Genomic DNA, 21,929 nt, shown 5'->3' on the forward strand with positions numbered 1-21,929 from the left:
ATCTAAGTGCTACTTGCACCGCTAAGCCAAACAACGAAAATATGGATTACAAACATCCGAATTTGAGAAGTGCTCTCACATTTTCAGGGGCATGATAGTTCTTTTGACTGCAACTAATTCCCTTCCATTTTCAGACATGTTCCTAGCCTAGTTAGCATGTCTCTCGTAAAGGTTATGTTACCAAGTCCATGGAAATGTGCCAGCACATTCCCTCAGGCAGAAAGCATGAGGAAACCTATCTGAAGATGCCTCCGTCATACCTTCCTTTATTATCCTTGCCAGCTACTGTGCACTTATACACTGGACCTGTAACTACTGTATGGCTCTCCTTAAAAATGAACACACTCAGACACCACAGTTCTATACATGCTTACTCAGAAGCTAAATCCCATTCAGTTGAGCTTATTCCCTAGTAAGTATGTTTAAACTGGGAATTGTATGCAGTTTAAAATAAAGAGCTTGTTCACAATACAGCACATTTAGCTGTTAATCCACTTTCTCCCCATTCAAATGAGACCCAGGTACAGTGGTACCTCAGGTTAAGTGCTTAATTCATTCCGGAGGTCCGTACTTAACCTGAACCTGTTCTTAACCTGAAGCACCACTTTAGCTAATGGGGCCTCCCGTTGCTGCCGCGCTGCCGGAGCATGATTGCTGTTCTCATCCTGAAGCAAAGTTCTTAACCTGAAGCACTATTTCTGGGTTAGCGGAGTCTGTAACCTGAAGCATATGTAACCTGAGGTACCACTGTACTGTAGTCTACACCCACAAGTATTTGAGTTTGTATGTGTGGAACAACTTCAGTTTTCCTCACTCATACCATAAATGTTCCCTTTTGTGTTTACCACCACTTTCCAAATTTGGTGAATCTGCTGATTAAGTGCTGTACCAACAGGGCATGCACCTATTGTTGTTGTTATACTATTATTAACAATAATGTAATACTTTCTCCCCCTGACAGTTTACAGATAAAAACATGAAATGCTGAGGGTTCCCACGGCACTTGTCATTTCTGACTCCGCCATCTTAGCAGCTAGTCCATCGATAAATTGCTCTTTAGGTTGTGAAATTTCCTAAAATCATCTAGGCTGTACTTTCCACACTAGAACCCCATCTTGGATTGGGTCACAGGAAAAATCTGGACTCCCGCTGTTACACTCACACCAAAATATAAAAAATATAAAAAATATCCTTCAAGTGTTCCCATTTTTCTGGGACATCCCGGAATTACAGAAGTCATTGCAACTTCTGATTTGATCCTAGAATGTTTCGTTTCCCCCCCTCCAGTGCTGCTGCTGAGCTTAGGAAGGAAGATGAGCTGGTGCCTGCAGTCAGAGCTGGTATTCACTGCAATGCTGCTGACTCCAGTGGCAGCGCCACGCAAAAAGACACACACCCCAATTTTCATCAGAGTAATGTTGGAGGGTATGAGCTTCTACTGGAAACTGTGTATTCCGAGGCAAGTATGTATTCAAGTGTGTATTCAATGCAATCATCAACTAAAAGAAAAATATTTCATTAGGATCACAGTATATTATTTTACAGCTTGACAATGAGCCTTCAGCTTAAGTGCAGTGTTTTGCATGGTACTAAGCAGCTATTTTTAAGAAAAGAGTACCAACAAGACTAAATGTCACCAGGGATCACGCCACCACCCAAAGCATTTGTATTATTTTAAGAAGTTAAGATAAATGCTGGCCAAACTGGCATTGTTTCCCTTTGTCATCTTCTCCCTATCCCAACAGGCAGAGCTTAAAATAAATGTACAAGGACAATAGTGCCACGTTCTAAATTCTGTTTGGCAAATTCCAACGCTGGCTGAATGCTGTGCTAAAGGAGCTATGCATTAGGTAGACCGTCTGACTCACCTTTCCCAAGTGGGAGCAAAGGGGTGGAGAGAATGGGGAGCAGACCTGGTATGATTTAACACATTTGCACATGCTACTGCTATTCTATTGCTGTCTACACAATGTGATCCACTGTAAGCAGGCTTCCTTCCCTTCCCAAACATGCTCACAAAATCTTTCCACCCATAGTTAGTAATAAAAGCTGCACATGCAGGCCTCCGGATTGTTGGAAATGTAACCTAGTAGAAGAAGCACATGGAGTTTGGCTGAAGGAGTGAAGAGAATTTTCTTGAGTGACAGCAAAAGGTCTAATTTGGACTGTGTGCTTTTAGGACTGAGGCACTAAAAATGTTTAAACTGTGCCATTCTTAAAATTAATTTAACAAAATTTGTATACAGCTTAAGTGCAAAATAAAACCTCTGGGTGATTTATGAACTCTTGCTCCTCCTCACAGGTGATTTCTATACAATCCAGTCCGGGGGGGGGGGAATATCTATCTGTCTGCAACAGACTGAACAAGTAAGTAAACATCACTTAACTAGTGTATCTGGACAAAGTAAGGTTAAAACATGTGAAGAAAGGTGTGGTTTTCTGTAAATTCTTTAAGACAAGATTGAAGATATGGCCAACCCAAGACTTTGGGAACACAGAGAGTAACCAGTAAAAAGAACCTTGTCTATGCTATAGTAAATTTTAGTTTTCTGTGATGACAACACATTTTTAATGATTCACCATGAAAGAGGTATCAGTGTTGTTATTTAACTCTGTGTGTGTGTTTCACTTGATTGTAATAAAACCTCAAAGTGGCTTAAAAAAACAAAAAAGGACAAGCGGTAACACAAAAATTTAATACACGTGGGCTACATTTGAATGCAATGCTAATTTGCTTTTTAAACCATGGTTTGTTGGAAGAAAGCAGGCTCAGTTTCACAGAGAGCAAAATAATGGTGGTTTGTTTCACCTAATGTTGATTTCATTTTCTAAGATACTCTTACCTCACACCTCTGTAGTTATGCAAGTTTCTGAGCCAGTGTGCAACAAAATAAAACAAAACAAAAACCCGTGAACAGTGAGTTCTAGAAACTATGGTTATTCTATGTAACTAGAAACCATGGTTATCACAAGCCAAAATTTGTAAGTCAGCTTCAAACCATTGTTTCATACTCTGGTTGACTAGACATAAATAAACTATAGTTAACTGTCCAGAGTAGGTTAAAAAAAACACCAACCACTGCTAAGCTAAACAAACCATGGTTCAGCATTACATGTGAACCAGGCTATGTTGTCCAAGGCATCCCAATTACTGGTTACAAGTTAAGAAAATATCACAACATTCCATTTTAAAACTTGTGGCACAAAGACCACATGTAGAAGTGGTTTTGCAAGACGTTTACCTCAGACATTTATCTAACCTTTAGTAACTAATTTCAAAAAGCAGCCTTTTATCAAAAGCCTGATGACAAAAGCTCACCTTTAGAATGTAACCCAGTAAGAATTCCAGTTCCCTGAGGTAAGAACGACAGAGCTTGCCAGGCAAGAGGGAGGAGTGGTAACTAATGAATGCCAACCTCACCAATTAGTCTGTACAAAGAGGCATGTACATTCTAGCACAGACTTTACCTTAACTAAATCAGTTCGACACAGTACAATATATTTCAGCAGGTTGTAGCAATTAGGTTGTAGTAACAAATAGTTTTTCTTTTAAAAGATGGTTTCATCATTGTAGATAGCTATGCAGAGGCCCATTGAATGCCCTGAGAACACCCAATCCTGCAGTACTGTTGATGTTACAGAGGTGTGGACCTGATCCGTAATCTGAGTAGAGTAACATTAGGATCATTATGTATGTGCAAAGCATTCCGTCCCACAAAAAAAATGCTGTACAGAGCATATGAAATAAGTATACAGTTTATACAGTTCCTCAGCTATTTTGAAGGCCTAAACTCTGAGGAGGCATCCATTGCACCAGAAGACATCACCTGGGAAAGGGATGTGTGCAGACACCCGTGTGTGCATTGCAGTATGTGCCAGGTTTTTTTCCTGCAAGTTAAGTAGATTTGGGGGACGTATTTACACAGATGGTATAATTTTTGCTATTTCAGTTTTTACAAATAACTCTGCTTGGGTGTCTCACCCACCCCCATCCCAAATCATGGATTTCTGTTATACATTTGTTAGGGGAGTAGATGAAGTAAACTAGAATTACAGCGCTGTGCAATATCTGAAACTCTTAACATAAGCCTTCAAGCACATGAGGTTCCACAATGAAGGACAGTGTAAAATGGGGGTGGGGGAGAAGAGGAAGGAAGGGAACAGGCTGGACCAGCGATACACTCCCCCCCCCCTTCAGCTGCTATGGCTCTTTTGAAAATTGCATTCCAGATGACTGAACGTCAATCATCAAGGAAATAAAGGCAGCTACTGTATTAGGATGTCAGGTGAATCAAGTCTTTACGTCATTGCTGCAAGTCTGGTGGCTAAATACGGGAACAGAGTCGCTTTGGAATGGCTAATCCTGCATTCCACAGCTAACTTGAGAAGAGATGCTTTTGCTTCATAATAGGAAGTAGTCTTGCCTGCCTGTGAAAGAGAATTGGAACATTGCTGTCATGGGTCAGCAGTTTCACTTCTATGGGACTTAACAAGGATGTCACATATTGAGAGGTTTGATTGTTTGTTTTTTGAAGGGGGAAGCCATTTGGCATTTCAGAAATAAGAATGCTTTGTGCTGTCATTTGGTGCACTTAGCAAGTTAATCATTGGGCAGTAACTGGATGGCTCAATGGGAATCACAAAAAATACAAAGTATCTCGGGTGTTGTCTGGGGAGGCAGAATGTTCTCATTTCAAAGGTTTTTATGGGAAATCCACAAACATAAAAAAAAGGTTTGGAAGAGCTGGGAATTAGGATTAGGGGACTGTCTTATTAAAGGTAGAGAATGAAGAATTTGACATCCCATGGTAAACGAGATAGTGGTTGTTGGTATATGCACATCAATTTTCAAAATCTAAACACCAGATATGATTACTGTGCTAACAAAGGAGAGCCATGGTTTCAAAACAAGTGTTAGTTCTACTTGGAGTAAACCCACTGAAATTGATAGCCAGGGCTAACTTTGAGCCACTAATTCAATGGCTCTACCCTGAGTAAAACTTAGTTGGATACAACCCTGTATTTTGGATGTTGCGAAATAGGCTAATCTTTGTTACAGATAAAGTTTATAAATGCAAAGGCACAACAGCTTTTACAACATGTTGGCAAGTGCCTTACAAGACTGCTGTGAAATGTTATTACCATTCTGTTATGATGAATTCCACATTGCTTCCACCTGATAGTTTTGCATATCCCGTCAAAATAGCTGACTTTTTCACCTCCCTTCCAGCTTTCAGCATTCCATCTCTATCCAACACGATTGCTTTTGAACTTCACTACGGGGCTTAGCTGTGTCAAATTCATTTTACTTGCAGGATGCTTTGAGGTTTTTAAAACTGTGAGCGCAGGGCAAAGTGCTGTCTGCCGAGGGTTAAACATAGCTGGAATCAAGAATTCTGCCCCTTGTGTTTATTTAAAGTTTTAGGAATTCTGAAGTATAGCAAATTCCACAAAATTGCATTCATCTGGGAAACTAATTCACATCAACTTTTGCCAGCCCCTCAAGGGAAATGTAGTACCTGCCAATATGCTCACTGGCATTAAAAAAGAGAGAGACAGGAGGAAATAGCCAGTTAGTTAATACTGTGCTCATCGTGCAACTAGCATTTTAAACCAAATCAGGCAGAATAAAAATAGAAAAATAACTCAATGAGTTCTGACGTAAATAAATCCTATTTCTGAACCAAAACCAGAATCAAAACCCTAAGCTACTAACTTTATAGACTATTTAAGGCAAAAGAGATCAAGTACTAGGAACTCTAGCAACTTATCATATCATGAGCCTAAGTACTTCAAAGCGAGTGACATCAAGGAGGCTTGCTTCCAAATGCAGGATTAAAGCATCCCTTCATCTGGCAAGTCAAGAAATTTAAACTGGGCAATTGCTACTATCTGCATTTTAGATAGCCAAAATTCCTTTGCATGAATGTTGACTGTATTCTGGGGTACACCCTCCAAACACATATATGTCAAGGCCCAGCATGATCCTAGTGTCATAGAATCAGCCACAACGCAAAACCATTGTGTTAAATTACATCCCTTCTGCAGAAGTGAAACTTCACAATACCATTCTTTTTAACATGCCATAACTTTTATTGGCACACAGTCTCCTACAGATAGTTTATGTTGTTGCGGTCTACAGTTTGAGTAGATGCAGGAATTCATTAAGAAAGAAGTGGGAGAAACGTACAGTGAATACTACATATCATTTTACTGATATCTTTTAAGTTAATGAAGCTGGAAAGAAGAAGCAGAAAACAGAAGTCCTAAATGTAATAAAGAGGAACAGCACCTCTCTGAAAGCAGAAAACGAAGTGTAGAGGAGAAAACATGAGGAATTTGTCCTTTAAATAAGAGGTCATTGATTCACCCTTCTAATTTCCCCTGAAAGTGTTTGAGCATCTCTTGAACTTTTGGGAAGAGGGTAGTTTATGAATAGACATTTTGCAGTTCATAAATGGAAATGACAAAAAATGTCAGCCGCAATCTTATCAGTGTAGCTCCTCCCACTCTTAGCTTCTTTTAAAGATTACCTTTCTGAGAACACTCTCCCACCCCCCTTCTTAATAACATGGAAGAGACACAAAGCTAGACATAATCATCATAGTTACATCTCCAATAGCTTCATTCCCCCAAATACATACATGTTTGTCCCCACCCTGTGCACAGTTTAGATTAATATTTTTAGCGGAGCAGGCATACAATACAGTTTACACAGAAGAAATGATTGATGAAGACTGGAATAACCAGGTACTTAGGATTGTATGCACATAATTGTGCTTAATGTAGAGACTATGGTTTGTAAGGAAAGGGGAAAAACATGAGGAGGGTTGCTGTAGGAAATATGAGAAGGATCACTATGGTGAGAAGCTCCCCTATAGGCTCTTCTCCAAATTAACGCTAAAACAAAAGATGCCAAGTACATTCCACACAAATTAGTGTAATGGAACCCTGATGCGCTTTTTTGTTTATAAAGACAACCAAATTTTCAGAGGGAGTTGGGGAGAGAAATAGTTTGAACTGTGGTTGGTGGGTCTGCATAACCCTTTTGCTGAAATTTCTCCAGTACCAAAATGTTTGTTTTTTAAAAGAAGCTTTCAATTGGCATTCTGTTTCACATTACGTACAAGAAAGAGATGGGTGCATGGAATGGGGTGTGTGGAGTGACTTATATAACTGCAGTGCTCTATTTACTTTCTATTACTGGTCTCTCCAGAAGAAAAGTATCATCCCCATTCAACTCAACTAGAAATAGATGTACCGTTTAATACATTTATTTTCAGTAGCTTATAAAATAATTTATCCAAGTGTGTGTTAAATGACTTGGAGTTGAAGTCTGTCCAAAAAATTGCATCTGGTTTCCATCCGTTCTCATGGGAAACAAGTCTGTACTTCAACTGAAAAAGAAAAAAAAAACAAATACCAGGGAGCAAAATAATAATAATAATAATAATCCTACAAAGCCATTGGGGAAGTTAGGGTGCTGTGAAAGACGGTTATAGACATGCTCACAACCTTAAATAGATTTCATGTGCCTGATGACGAGAACAAACTAAACCATAAACAAAGCAAATTATTTAGCAGAAAGCGTTCACAAGAACACTACCTGCGCCAGTTTCCTACTTCATTGCATCCCTGATTTTTCAGTTCCACTCTTATCTTATCAACCTGATGTGAGCAAGGTTTCTGGACTGGGAATATGTCATTGCTGTGTTCTGTTCAAAACATGGTACACTCTTGATGCTAATAAAGATAGTACTAGTAGCTGCAGCAGCTGCTGAAAACATTGTCAACATCCCCCTTCACTCTTAGAGTACCATTCTAATAGTTCAAAGTGTTAAAAAGAAAGAGGATGGAACTTGTGCATTTTAACAGGCAACTGCTGGAATATATCTGACAGAGGGAGCAGTTTAGGAATGTTCACACCAATTCACTCCTTTGATGAAAGTGCTGTCTGCTGTTATTTCGGCATAAACCGAAATCTCTGGCATACTCTGCAGTCATTTACCTGTTTTCTAGTAACAGCATAACAAAAGCTGCCTTGAAACTGTATGCTTATTAAAGGGGTCTACACATGATGTGGGTGGCACTGTGGTCTAAACCACAGAGCCTAGGGCTTGTTGATCAGAAGGTCGGCGGTTCGAATCCCCTTGACGGGGTTAGCTCCCGTTGTTCAGTCCCTGCTCCTGCCAATCTAGCAGTTCGAAAGCATGTCAAGGTGCAAGTAGATAAATAGGTACCACTCCAGCGGGAAGGTAAACAGGGTTTCCACGCGCTGCTCTGGTTTGCCAGAAGCGGCTTAGTCATGCTGGCCACATGACCCGGAAGCTGTCTGCGGACAAAACGCAGGCTCCCTTGGCCAGTAAAGTGAGACAAGCGCCACAACTCCAGAGTCGTCCATGACTGGACTTAACGGTCAGGGGTCCCTTTACCTTTACACATGATAAAGAGGAAACGATGCTGTGTGCGCAGCCCTGCTTTCAAAGTCTGGAGCCCCAAAAGTCATTGCTGAAACCAAGAGCAGAAACCTACATGCATAGAGATGCATCATGCAGGGCCCCAGTTTACCTAGAGCTTTACACCTAAAGGCTTCCTATTTGGGGACATCTACATGCATGGTGTCAACATTGGGACATTGGTTCAGTGACAAGGTCAGGGCAAGGGCAAGCTTCTCCTCAGCACATGATGTCTCATTCATAACATGAAGGGAGCTACAGACTTCCACAGCTCTTGCTATACAGCAGAAATGGCGGCCAAATGTAGTGCCCCATGGCGTCTATCTGGCTACAGCATATCCTGCAACCCTAAGTATCCTTTCTACAAACCATTTCCAGGGGTTAGTTTATTACAGCAAATATATTAGTCTTATGGCACCCTAAGGACTGAAAAAATTGTTATATTGTAGGCTTTCATGGACTACAGGATATGTCATAAGATGCAAAAAGTGTAATCGTAAACTGACAGATTTATATGCACATGGGTGTACATAAATATATGTACAATAAGTGGAGGAAAGAGGGAAATGAAATGAAGAAGACTGTGACAATTCAGGCTTGAATGAATATAAAAGAATTACAATGACCATTCACAAAGCAGTGTTGCCAGTAACATGAACTTCCTGACAAAGAACAGCAATTCACTCATCTGATTAAGAGGGTTCCAGCATTCAAAACCTTGCACCATAGTAAAATTTGAGGTGCCACAAAACTTTTGTTGCTTCTGCTACTAACCATGACAGTAGGAAAATATGTGATAGGCACTGGTACTGAGACAACGCTGTCTAATGTTTCCGGGATCCAAAGAGGATTAGAAACAGATGGAGAATATGGGACTGGAAACTGGCACAAACCCACAAGACAGCATTCCCCCTTAAACAATGCTAAGATACCAAGTCTGGTACCAAAGGACAATTTATTTGATCTTTGCTCGCCTAATCCTGTGATAAGCTGACTTTGCCTCCAGCTGTCAGGTAGCAGACACTAGTGACTCATATCCTGTATGGAAGCTGAAACACTAATTCATTCACTATCGGAATAACTCAGTGGAAAGCTCCAAGGATCTTCCAATTTAGGTACCAAATAAAGGCTAAAAACCAGGATTGCTGCCACATTCCACTCCCCATATTGCCCTATTACTGCTCCACACACTTCCTTCCCCACCCCCAAACTCTGATGAGGAAATCATTCTTGCAAATCTGTCATATGCAAAAACATATGCACATATAAAAACAAAAGCAAAATAACATAAAAAGCAGCAATAATTCAACTTGTATAATATCAATTTCAAATCCAAAACAGATAACCAGCTGGGATAGCCATCTTCACTGAGAAGCCACAAGGCTTCTCAGTGAAGATGGCTATCCCAGCTGGTTACAAAGGCTCAACAAGCACCTAAAAGATAACAGAGATAGTGGTTGTCTGATACATAAAGGAAGGTCCCACCACATTCAAGGTCCATTTCTGCAGGATGCTCTCTCCTGCAGAACAAATAAACTGTTTGCATGGACAAGTACCGGATGCTATATTACTGTAATATAAACCCTGCCTGAATGATGCACTCTAAAATCTAATTTCCAGGTGTGCAGGATAAGCTATAGTGAACTCAGTGGTGAAGAGGGGTGATGCTCTCAGGTTTCTATTTTTTAGGTACTGTAAATATTCCAAGGCTGAAGCTTCCTTACTGAGTGCTGGTCCTAGGCTGAGCTCCAAGTTAAAACTCTGGTTTTCTATCACCACTATCACTCCTGCCTAAACCAAATCACTGGATGGAAACACACACAGAGGACACTGACACTTATAAGCAATAGGTAATGCAATCAAGGGACGCGGGTGGCGCTGTGGGTAAAACCTCAGTGCCTAGGACTTGCCGATCGTATGGTCGGCGGTTCGAAGCCCCACGGCGGGGTGAGCTCCCGTCTTTCTGTCCCAGCTTCTGCCCACCTAGCAGTTTGAAAGCACCCCTAAGTGCAAGTAGATAAATAGGTACCGCTTTATAGCGGGAAGGTAAACAGTGTTTCCGTGTGCTGCGCTGGTGCCGGCTCGCCAGAGCAGCTTCGTCACGCTGGCCACGTGACCCGGAAGTGTCTTCGGACAGCGCTGGCTCCCGGCCTCTTAAGTGAGATGAGCGCACAACCCTAGAGTCGGACACGACTGGCCCGTACGGGCAGGGGTACCTTTACCTTTAATGCAATCAAATGTTTTTGTCAGGTCTCATACTTGGACACAGAAGCAGATTTAGATTTTGTGGTGGGGGGGGGGTAATGATAGTTCATTCTCTATAGGTTCAGAGTATACTAGTTCATTGCCTTTAGGACATAAAAACAAAGACAAGATACAAGGTTTCAAAGGAAGTATAAGGAGGAGAGGTTACAAATATCACTAAGTTAGGTGAAATTTTAGCTCTGTATTAGCAAGCTAAAAGCTCAGGAGATATTTCTCTACAGGGTGATCCGACAGGTTTGGGTCATACAAATACACCCAACCATTTTAGTAAAATAATAATAATAAATTAATGATGCCCCTTCAAGCTACATAACTCCATTACATCGCAAAACATCAAAGGGTGCTACCAGGCAAAGGTTGATATACATGCATTCCAACATACAAAAAGAACAATGTGTGGGTTTTCCTTAGAAGTATGAGTTATTACATTTTTTTAAAAAAAGCTTTTACCTTTGCAGATTCATAGTCAGTTTGCCTGAACAGGTCTTGATCTTGTTTTGTGCTTCCAGGTGAGTCATGCCATCGGCACTTATCCCATCGATACTGAGAACAACGTCACCTATTCCCACGTTTGCATTAGCCGCTTTGCCTCCATCACTCAACTGCAAGGTAACAAATGCAAAGATATAAGTATTAGTTTTTTAAAAAATTACCACCCAAGAGCATTACCCCAAGAGTTAATCAGACTTGTGAAGTTTCTAAGTGGTCATTCAAAAACCAAATGTTACAAACGTTCAAGAATTCATTGTAAGGATCAAGTCACACGATCCCAGCAGGGCATGGTGGCCTCTAGAAAAGAGCATTCAGTCCATACTTTAAAGTCCAGCCCAAACAGTAATTGATGGAGGGAAAGGATTATTTGATTATTTGACCACTGGCAATGTTCACTTAAGCTTTACACAAATTAGCTTCCAGTATGTCAGTAAATAATTGGGTCATGCTGTGCTACAACCATACAATGATCAGTACAGAACACTAACAAGTCATAGAATTATAGAGTTGGAATGGACTGTGAAGGTTGTCTAGTCCAACACTCTGCAATGCAGGAAATTTTTGCCCAATGTGGAACTCATACCTGCTACCCTGAGATCAAGAATCTCAAGCTCTACAACTATATTGTGTTGCTATACTGTGTTGAGGTAGTACTCAGCATAGGTTCTCTCGTGGCAGCAATGTGCTGGTAGGACTATGTGATTCAAAAGCAAACCCCCTCCTCATCTTGAGGACCACGCCTCCAAGTGCAACTTTAGTACTATGGACCTAGAGTTGTTAGCAAGCAGATCTAGGGAAATCTGCATCACCAATCCACACGAAATTGGGAATCCATCCATAAAGCTGTCAGCGGAGTACAGATTAGAGAGGGCCTTGTGAATACACACCCAACTCCCTGGACCAATTAGGAAACATGCCTGCACTTGCCCAGGGCAGGTCAATCACCTTCACTGAAACCAGTAGTGAAAGCCAGAAACTTCTTGTATCTCTTTAGAGAGGTCACTCTCATGTTGTGAGCATATTGCATCTAGAACTGTGGATCCTTTTTCATTCAACGTGACAAGGTTATTCGTGAGTTATAAATGAAGAAGTAGCACTACAAAATGACATACAAAACTGAAAGTGAGATAAGTGGATCCAGAAACTCGATCAAAGCTGCCGCCATCATCAGCACAAAGTATGGGTGTAGCCATGCATTATCTCTGCACTGATTATGTAAATGGAAGCCCAAACAATATTCCAGGCAGCAGCCTTCATACTCTATTATATTACATCAGACATGGGGAAAGATGCTTTCTGAGAATACAAGTGGGAGATACCTAAAATAGGCCCAAAAACTCATTATGTCTAACAACGTAGGAGTTTAAGAAATGTTAATATGGAAGAAGTTCGTGGAAGGAAAGTTTCTCATCCACCTCTGTAGCCACCTTTGTCCACCAAAAAGTTTCTTTGAAAAATTGGGAGTCTCTTAAAAAATGTAGGATGGTATTGGAAACAGCGTATAGGAAACTTTTCTTCCAGTGACCTACTTCAAGTTAACTTATCTTAGGATTCACGCCCAATTTTGTTTTCTGTAACACCTGTACTACTAAAAGCTGATTGATACAAATCAGCAAATGCTCAATTTAAAAAACACCTCTTTTAACAGACACCGAAATGTTGTTATGGTTGGCGCCTTGTGAGGGTGGGGATGCTAAAGGCTGAACAAACAGAAGAGAAGTCCTTCTCGGTGACCACCTCAAGATGTACAGGTGAAGGCAATGGAGCAACCAGGAGGGCATGCTCTGTAGAGCTCAATAGTTACAGATCACATTTAAAAATGCAGATCTTGCAGTAAAAATATGCTTCAAGAATCTGACTGCAAGGAAACAAATTTTAGTAGATCATTGCAAATGCTATCAATTGATGTTGTGCAGTAAGGCTTCTGTCAGCAAAATAGGATGAGACCTAATTCTCAGTGATTTTCCTTCCCCTATGCAAGCCCCCTGCATTCTCCTCCCCCCCCCATCTGCTCTGCATTAACCGCCCCCCAAAAACCTCCTCTGCAGCAGATTTAGGGGGTGTGGGGACTGTGCGGGGGGGGGGGGATTCACCAAAAATTGTCCCCTCCTTATTCCACTGTTTTGCTGAGCAACAACATACAACCCTTTTTACCCTTTTATTTTGATCAAAATTCATTTTAAGGTATATATTGGTATTACTAGGCAGCAACAACCAGAGAGAACCTCAGAATTAAGTCTAAATACATGCCCTTTAACTGAGCTATTTAACATTTTAAAATTTAGATCAAATTAACCGGCAAGGGCAAAATCAGCATCTCTTACTTGAAGAGAATGTAAATAGTTCAGCAATTATTCAGCAGCAAGTGAATGAATAGCACCGCCACTGGGAACATGAATAAAATCTTAAAAGAATATAAAGATGGAAAGAGCAAGTTATCCTTTCCATTCAGCCTGCCAATGTAGGATTATTCCCTTCTGTATGTTCGCATATGCTTCTGTTCTGCCTAGTTTCAAGTGTCTCACGGCATGGGCCTTCCATACCTTTCTCTAATAATTTATTGCACTGCTGTACTGCTACATAGACCTCACTGTTGATAAATTAATTACCCCTGCCCCATTCACATAAAGAGCATTCGGTCTTGGAGGGGAGAAATTTCCATTGCTCGCATTTCCAACCATTACTTCCAGCTATTAACCATAACTCAACTCACAAATGATAAATCAGTCTCACTTTTGGGTTTCTGCTCTTGCCAATTCCTTTCAATAGAGCAATGCTAAATGAAAATGTTAATCTCTGTCATTTGATTTCTTCTATATAGCCTTGCGAATAAATGCCGTTTCTCTTAATTATTTTATGACTGCATTTTTGTGCACACATGAACAAACTTCTTTAAGAGTTTAAGATACTGCGAGCAAGTAGAAATGCCCCCACAGCGCAAAAGAGGAACACACTTCCCTTGTATATCATACAGACACTTCCTGTATTGTCTTTCAGGCACCAATTGAAGTTGTTCCTCTTTCAACAAACCCTCTAAGTAGATAATTTTTATCCCAGTTGGTAATAGTATTGAATTTGAATTGATTTAATATGTGTATTGTTTCAACATGCATACACACATACACATATATACATACATATACCAGTATGTGTGCACACATATTCCTTCATGCAATCACTTTAGTAGTTTTTATGTGTGCAATTATTCTGCGCATGTTTTCCTTGTAGAGTTTTGGGAGTTTCATAAATGAAACAAACAAACAAACAAACAAACAACTGATTTGTGCAAGAAACCTGAACATGGCCATTCCACATATTGATGGTCACATCTAAATGCCTTTAACCCCATGCACTGCTCCATCCATATCCATTAGTGCCCACAGAGGCAGCACCATCACACTAATGTTATGTGGGAATGAGCCAGTTCATACAAGTGCATTGCAGCCTTACAACCAGCAAACACACCCTGCATTAATCACATCAGGTACTCCTCTTCTATTTCCTGAGAAACTTTCCAATGGCACCTCTCTCATAATACAGCAGAAGGGTGGAGTTGTCGCTATGCCTTTGCTTTTATCCTGTGTCATAACACTTAATCAGCTCTATTCGCAGGAATCTCCCCACCCATATCTTCTGTCATGCAATGACTCCCAGGTCTAGGCTTGGACTCTAGAAAAAAAAGCCCTTTCAGCTTTCGGGGATGCTTGCAGGAAGCTGACCCATGCCACTCTTTTTTCTCTGTGTCGCCCGTCCTGTTTCCATGAGGCTATATTCTTTAATTGTTGCAAGTGCAACAGCAAGTTAAGCTAGCTCGGCTTCCAGTTCTGGAGGGCAGGAAAGGCAAAACAGATATAGTAATAGAATAATAATTTATTATTTGTACCCCGCCCATCTGGCAGGATTTCCCCGCTACTCTGGGCTGTTTCCAACACAGATTAAAAATACATTAAACTGTCACACATTTAAAACTTCCCAATACAGGGCTGCCTTCAGATGTCTTCTAAAAGTCAGATAGTTGTTTATTTCCTTGACATCTGATGGGAGGGCGTTCCACAGGGCAGGCGCCACTACTGAGAAGGCCCTCTCCCTGGTTCCCTGTAGCTTTGCTTCTCGCAGTGAGGGAACTGCCAGAAGGCACTCAGCGCTGGACCTCAGCATCCGGGCAGAACAATGGGGGTGGAGATGCTCCTTCAGGTATATTGGGCTGAGGCCATTTAGGGCTTTAAAGATCAGCATCAACACTTTGAATTGTGCTCTGAAACGTACTGGGAGCCTATGTGGGTCTTTCAAGACCGGTGTTATGTGGTCTCAGCGGCCACCCCCAGTCACCAGTCTAGCTGCCGCATTCTGGATTAGTTGTCGTTTCCAGGTCACCTTCATAAACTAGGGGAACAAAGCTTCCATAAGAGCCAGAATCATAGAATTGTAGAGTTAGAAGGGGCCACAAGCGTCATCTAGTTCAACCCCCTGCAATGTAGGAATCTTTCACCCAACGTGGGGCTAGAACCAACGACCGTGAGATTAAAAGTCTCATGCTCTACCAACTGAGCTATCTTTCATCTGGCTAGAATTTGTCCCTGTTAATGCCTCTTTGACTGTCTGGATGGAGAGTTGTGTGTCTTCAAGAAGGGTAGAGATAACTGTGAAACAACCTCCGATGTACTTGCTATGGTCAGGAAGATGCTGAGGGGACATTTATTGTCCTAATCTCCCCCATCAGCATTTCCTTAACCCTATAGCCTGTTTTTGAACATTGTATTTTATTGGAAATTAATCTCATTGTTTCATGCGGCAACTGTTCCTGGCTCTTTCAATTAATCCAAGCTTTTCTACTTTTTTTAAAAAAAAGTGTCAGAGGTTATTTATTGACAGCATGTTAGATAACTACGGTCCTACAAAATTTCTATTTCTGCAGCAGATCCAAGAGTCAGTGGTATGGTTGAGCTGCAAGACTATGAAATGGCACTCAAGATTTGTTGCTATCGCTGCTTGCTCTTTTTGGTGAACACATGTCGCTTTTTGGCAGAGTGCATGCTAGATGTCCGATTTGGAATGGTTCATAGAAGAAACTGCACACTCAGCCAACTGCTATATATAGGGATCCCCTCTTTATTTCTCTTGTATCCTCTTATAACCTGATAGCACTGCAATGTTCTGGGTTCCTCCTCCCCAAAGGACAAGCAAGGTTCCCTTTCTACAAACAGTTTCGACATGAGTCCCAGATTCATTATTTCTAAACCGGTTGTTGCCACACACCTTCCTCCTTACAGCAATATTATTTTCCTATTCAAGCCAGTACAGACGCAATGTTCCTGATTTTATAATCATACTAAGATCAGTGTATATGTTCCTCCAGCTCCTTATATTCTCATGCTTAAATTCACCCACTCCTTCGCCACCTCCACCAGCCACTAGACTTAAACCAGTTCACACTATCCAGAGTTTTGTCTTAATCAATGTGTGCAAAGCAGCAGATCTTTTTCAGCTTTGCGCTGAAATGCTCTATTTGTACAAGACCAAAAAGAAAGTGTTCATGGCTTTAAAAAATATGTGCTGATATCCCTCTGATAAGCAAGACAAAGTGGCCTACTGGGAGTTATCTATGTTAAAATGTGGCTTCGGCTAATGTTACAGCAAAAATTCATCTTGACAAAATGGAAAGCAGGATTACATTCTTGTTGATAGTGCTAATTAACATGGAATTGATTTCGAGTGAAGTTTGCTAAACTTTGCACTCAAACATATTATTTTGTATATTATATATATATATATATATATATATATATATATATAGTCAATGCAAGTGCTTAGTGCTAAAAAATAAGATCTTGCACATATTTTTCTTCCCATAAACTACCCTCCATATAACAATGGGTTGTTATTTGGAATTCATATTTCTTGGGAGCATTTTTCTTACCTTCATGTATAGTCTAAGTGCCTTTAGTATACAGAAGCAGGGGGGAGATGTCAACTGTACATGATGGTGAGAGTCTATGTTGCAGGAAATGCCAACTGACTATACGTCAGAGAGCCCAGTATGAAGCCATCAGCACTATTGCACCCTCAGACAGCCCAAGCACTCACCAGTGCCTTCTGCCCCATCTAATTTTTATATTTACAGGGATTAGAAGTGGCTGCCTGTTTTGTTTTTTGGATCAGGCTCCCTATGTTTTATTTGTTTTGGGAGAATCTAAGTGCCTTCTGGAGGATCCTGGGAATGACTAGCGTTTTTCTCTCAAGATTTCCAATCGTGCAGGTTGGAGACCCTCTTAAGAGTTTAGCACATGTCTAATGTAAGACTTATAAGGGATGCGGGTGGCGCTGTGGGTTAAACCACAGAGCCTAGGACTTGCCGATCAGAAGGTCGGCTGTTCGAATCCCCGCGATGGGGTGAGCTCCCATTGCTCGGTCCCTGCTCCTGCCAACCTAGCAGTTCGAAAGCACGTCAAAGTGCAAGTAGATAAATAGGTACCCCTCTGGTGGGAAGGAAAACGGTGTTTCCATGCGCTGCTCTGGTTCGCCAGAAGTGGTTTAGTCATGCTGGCCACATGACCCGGAAGCTGTACGCCGGCTCCCTCAGCCAATAAAGCAAGATGAGCGCCACAATCCCAGAGTCGGTCACGACTGGACCTAATGGTCAGGGGTCCCTTTACCTTCAATGTAAGACTCAGCTAGAGTCAAATGTGAAGTTTAGTGGATAATGTGTATGCTTGGGTTCTGTTCCTTGGGCCATTCCATTAACCCAAAAGACTTTGTTCCCTGGTAGAGTCTAACAAGTTTTCCTATATAACTCTGAGAATTATTAAAGCCTGCCTATTAATTATATGAACCTAAAGAGAATAACTTCACTTGTTTATGAAAACAAAAAATAAGTGCAAGCAACTCTGGGCAAATACTAATCCAACCAGAATGATATTTTTGGTGATTCCAATACCTTCACATTCTTTTAATTTAACTTGTACGCAATTCCAGATTCATGGCAAGGTACTTTCATTTCAAAACTCAAAATGAGTCACAAATGAGCAAACTGGTTGGGAAAATGTTTGGTTCCCCCAGTGGAAGGTGCTGCAAAAGTTGAGTGCTGTTGGTATTCAACAGCTTATGTTTCACAAAGGTGCCATTTACTTAGTGCTGCACAAGAGCCTGCCTGAGCCGAAAGCCCAGCATGAAAATGTACATGACATTTGCTGGTACTGTAAATGTCATTAGACACATACCATGCCACAGTATGTCAGCCCTCAGTAATAAGGATTTCAGAATACGCTTCATGCATTCTACTTGCCTGGCTGCATCAAGATGATAAATTTGTAGTCAGAAGATCTGGCCAAGAAATTTTAGCTTCCTGTAGCATGCTTATTAAGCAGACCTCTGCTACAATTATAGTGCTACACAATGAAATATACTCACAGCAAAGTTGCTTGGTTGCTTTCTATCGAAAGTACAGGTATGACTTTTCACACAATTCTGGCTTCAGTTTTCCACCAGCCAATTTAAATAGCAGTTACATTACAAGTATGACCTGCAACAGCCTGTTGCAGCGTATTTTCAATCCATAACAGGAGTACTTCTGCTCAGAGCTGCAGCCAGTCATGCTTTAAAGACTGAGCTTAAGCAGGGCCATTATTTCTTCCCCTGCCTTCAGTTTTTCCTTTGTCAGTTGACACTCAACACTCTGTGGCTCCTGCAGGCCACTAATCATGCTCAGTGTTCACTGGGCTGTTTTTTTTTGGGGGGGTAGGTGCGCTTCTGTTGTTTTTTAAGAAAAGATTTTTTACTTCTGTATACTGTACTTCAGGACACGGGTGGTGCTGTGGGTTAAACCACAGAGCCTAGGGCTTGCCGATCAGAAGGTCAGTGGTTCAAATCCCCGTGATGGGGTGAGCTCCCGTTGCTTGGTCCCTGCTCCTGCCAAGCTAGCAGTTTGAAAGCACGTCAAAGTGCAAGTAGATAAATAGGTACTGCTCCGGCGGGAAGGTAAACAGCGTTTCCGTGCACTGCTCTGGTTCGCCAGAAGCAGCTTAGTCATGCTGGCCACATGTCCCGGAAGCTGTACACCGGCTCCCTCGGCCAATAAAGCAAGATGAGCGCCGCAAACCCAGAGTCGGTCATGACTGGACCTAATGGTCAGGGGTCCCTTTACCTTTATCTTTATACTGTACTTCAGGGTTCAACCCACAAAGCATGGTGATGCCTTGCTCTTGTTTCTCTGTGGCTCTGTGCTATTGCCACTCAGCTGCATGCAGTTTGCTCTTAGATGGGGATGGTTCACATCTTTTAAATAGCTGGCTGCATCATCCTTTCTATCACATACTAACTATATCCAACTGTTCTGTAATCCATCTATGTAATTTTGCTTTGGATTTAAATTTGGTCTTTAATTCCTAGTTTGCAAATGAGTACTGAGGAAGAAGTTGGCCGTGAAGACTTCACCCATAATACTGGCATTGAAAGTATGTGGATAATTACAGACTTGTCGTTTTCTCCCAAGGGTACCTAAATCAACAGCAACACTACTTTATAAAGTGTCGAGTATTTAAACAGAGCTAACAGTAGAGCGATTCTTCCCTGCAAATAGAGGACATGAAGTGCTATGGACCATTGGGATAATCAAGATTTGGAAAACACATAGCCCACTACTGCTTTGCCTTCCAGAAAGCATGCCAAAAAATCTATACTGCTAGTTTCTATATAATAGCTCCAAAGAGGTATCTGGCACAGTCTGGTGGTACTGCACCACTTAATATAGGCAGGAGAGACATACAAAAATCATTTATATTATTTCCTCCATTCAACCAAAGCACACAGGATTCCCAGACTGTCCTCTATCAGGAAGCTCCAAACCCGCTTAGCTTCACCAAGACTGTAGCTCTGAGAAGCTACAGACCATGCTCTGGGACCAACAACCAATTTGAAACAGCTTTCAGAAAGAAAGGTTTCAGCCTAGGCATCTACTTGATGTGCTACTTATTCCAGGTCTTTATTGCTGCATAACAATAAAGGATTGGGGACAATTCAAACATTCTGTTCCCCCATATGCATTATGTGTATCTTAAATATATTATTTCAGTCTCTATTTGAGAATTTTATTTTTACTTTTAAAACAAAAACGTACTTTTTGGGAAGGATCAAAACTGTGACCATTCCAAGGATAGCTCCACAAGCCACTTCTGTGTATGGAAATACACATACACACACACACACACACACACACACGTGTGTGTAAAAATCCAACCTGGGCACTATGAAACCTTCCCTATTTCATACTGAGAATAAGTCAACAGCAATCATAACAGCTGCTAGGGATACAGACTAAATTGGTCTGGAACAGCCTCCCTTGGGAGGTTGTAGACTCTCCTTCCTTGGAGGATTTTAAGCAGAGGTTGGATGACCACCTGTCATGGATGCTTTAGCTGAGATTCCTGCATTGTAGAGGGTTGGACTAGATGACCCTTGGTATCCCTTTCTACTCTACAATTCTAAGATTCTATTGTCTGGGGGGGCATCTTGATACTCATTCACAGTTTGGGGCTGTTTGGAGAAGCTGTTTCACAACTTAGCTGCATTTCAGTGAAACCCTCTCTATAAAAAGGCAATATATCAAAACAAACCCAAGGCCATTTGGGGTATTTGGAAAGGAAAAAGAAAGTTAGAGCAATAAAAACCATAAGTGCTGTCTGGAGGTTTGGGAAGGAATGTTTCAACATCAGCTGTATTATGAAGAAAGCTTCCTTCTTTCTTGATCTGATCTGACTACTGGGACACCAATAGCTCTCACTTATTTGTTTTCCATTTCATCTGAAAGGGAGGAGTTGTGCTTTCTCAGGAATGCCGTGTGCAAAACAGAAAGGCTCCAATTTCTGCATCCTCAGTTTGGTTCTGCTTTTAATAGCAGCAGCCCTCATTTCCCACTATTATTACCTTTTTCATGGATCTAGCCAAATCCCAAGTGCTACCACTGCAACCCTTCATATGCACTGGGCAATCTCCTACTGATGTTTCTACCCCTTGACTTTGTAACACACCGAGTTTTAACAGCCATGGATGTTTAAACCTCTTTGCATGTATATGGTTCTTTCTATACAAGATGCTACATGGGAAACAATTCACAAATAAAATAATGTGATATTAGGACAGCATGTCTTGTTTTTCAACCCCAAGCTGCTGCCATAGATTTTTCTTTAAAAAACAAACAAACTGGTCAATTTCTGGTTTTCATCCATCCAGCTAAAGGGATAGTCTCTCCCCACTTTTATTCTCAGAACCGGTAAATTAGGCTAAGAGACACTGTATGCTTCTCATTGCTGCACCATCAAGAAAAGTTAATTAAGTGGTGAAACAGAGTCTTATCAGTGTTGACACCCTGACTAGGGCATTCCTCCCCTTAAGCAGCACAACTAGCAGTGAAACTGTTGTCATTTTTTCATCACATCAGGTGAAAACTCATCTCCTTATTTGGCCTTTTGTGGATTGTTAGGAATTTTATCACAGCTGCAAGTGAGGAACCCATATTGTGGCTCCCTGGTTATTTCATTATTGTATTTTTATCTGCTTTTGTAGAGTTGGGTTGAACTGGTTTTAATATAGTGTTTTTTCTGTTTTACTGTACAGGACTGCCGCCCAGTTTAGGATTATATAATGGAGAAACTAGAAATGGTCATATAAAAAAGAAAAGAAAATGAAAGACAGTTAGGAGAGTCTCCCTGCAGCACACTTTAA

General features: G+C 41.1%; 1 protein-coding gene across 3 annotated transcripts in view; it reads right to left on the reverse strand.

Moving 5' to 3' along the window:
- The window catches only part of PDLIM5 (PDZ and LIM domain 5), a 130,150-nt gene that overhangs the window by 80,194 nt on the left and 28,027 nt on the right, over positions 1-21,929 (reverse strand). For all 3 annotated transcript variants that reach the window (XM_083571147.1, XM_083571148.1, XM_083571149.1), the window contains one exon: positions 11,172-11,323. In XM_083571147.1, the coding sequence (XP_083427273.1) occupies positions 11,172-11,323 (152 nt within the window). The remainder of the gene's footprint in view (positions 1-11,171; positions 11,324-21,929) is intronic.

This window comes from Podarcis filfolensis (assembly GCF_964270895.1).
Source record: "Podarcis filfolensis genome assembly, chromosome: 9".
NCBI lineage: Eukaryota > Metazoa > Chordata > Lepidosauria > Squamata > Lacertidae > Podarcis > Podarcis filfolensis.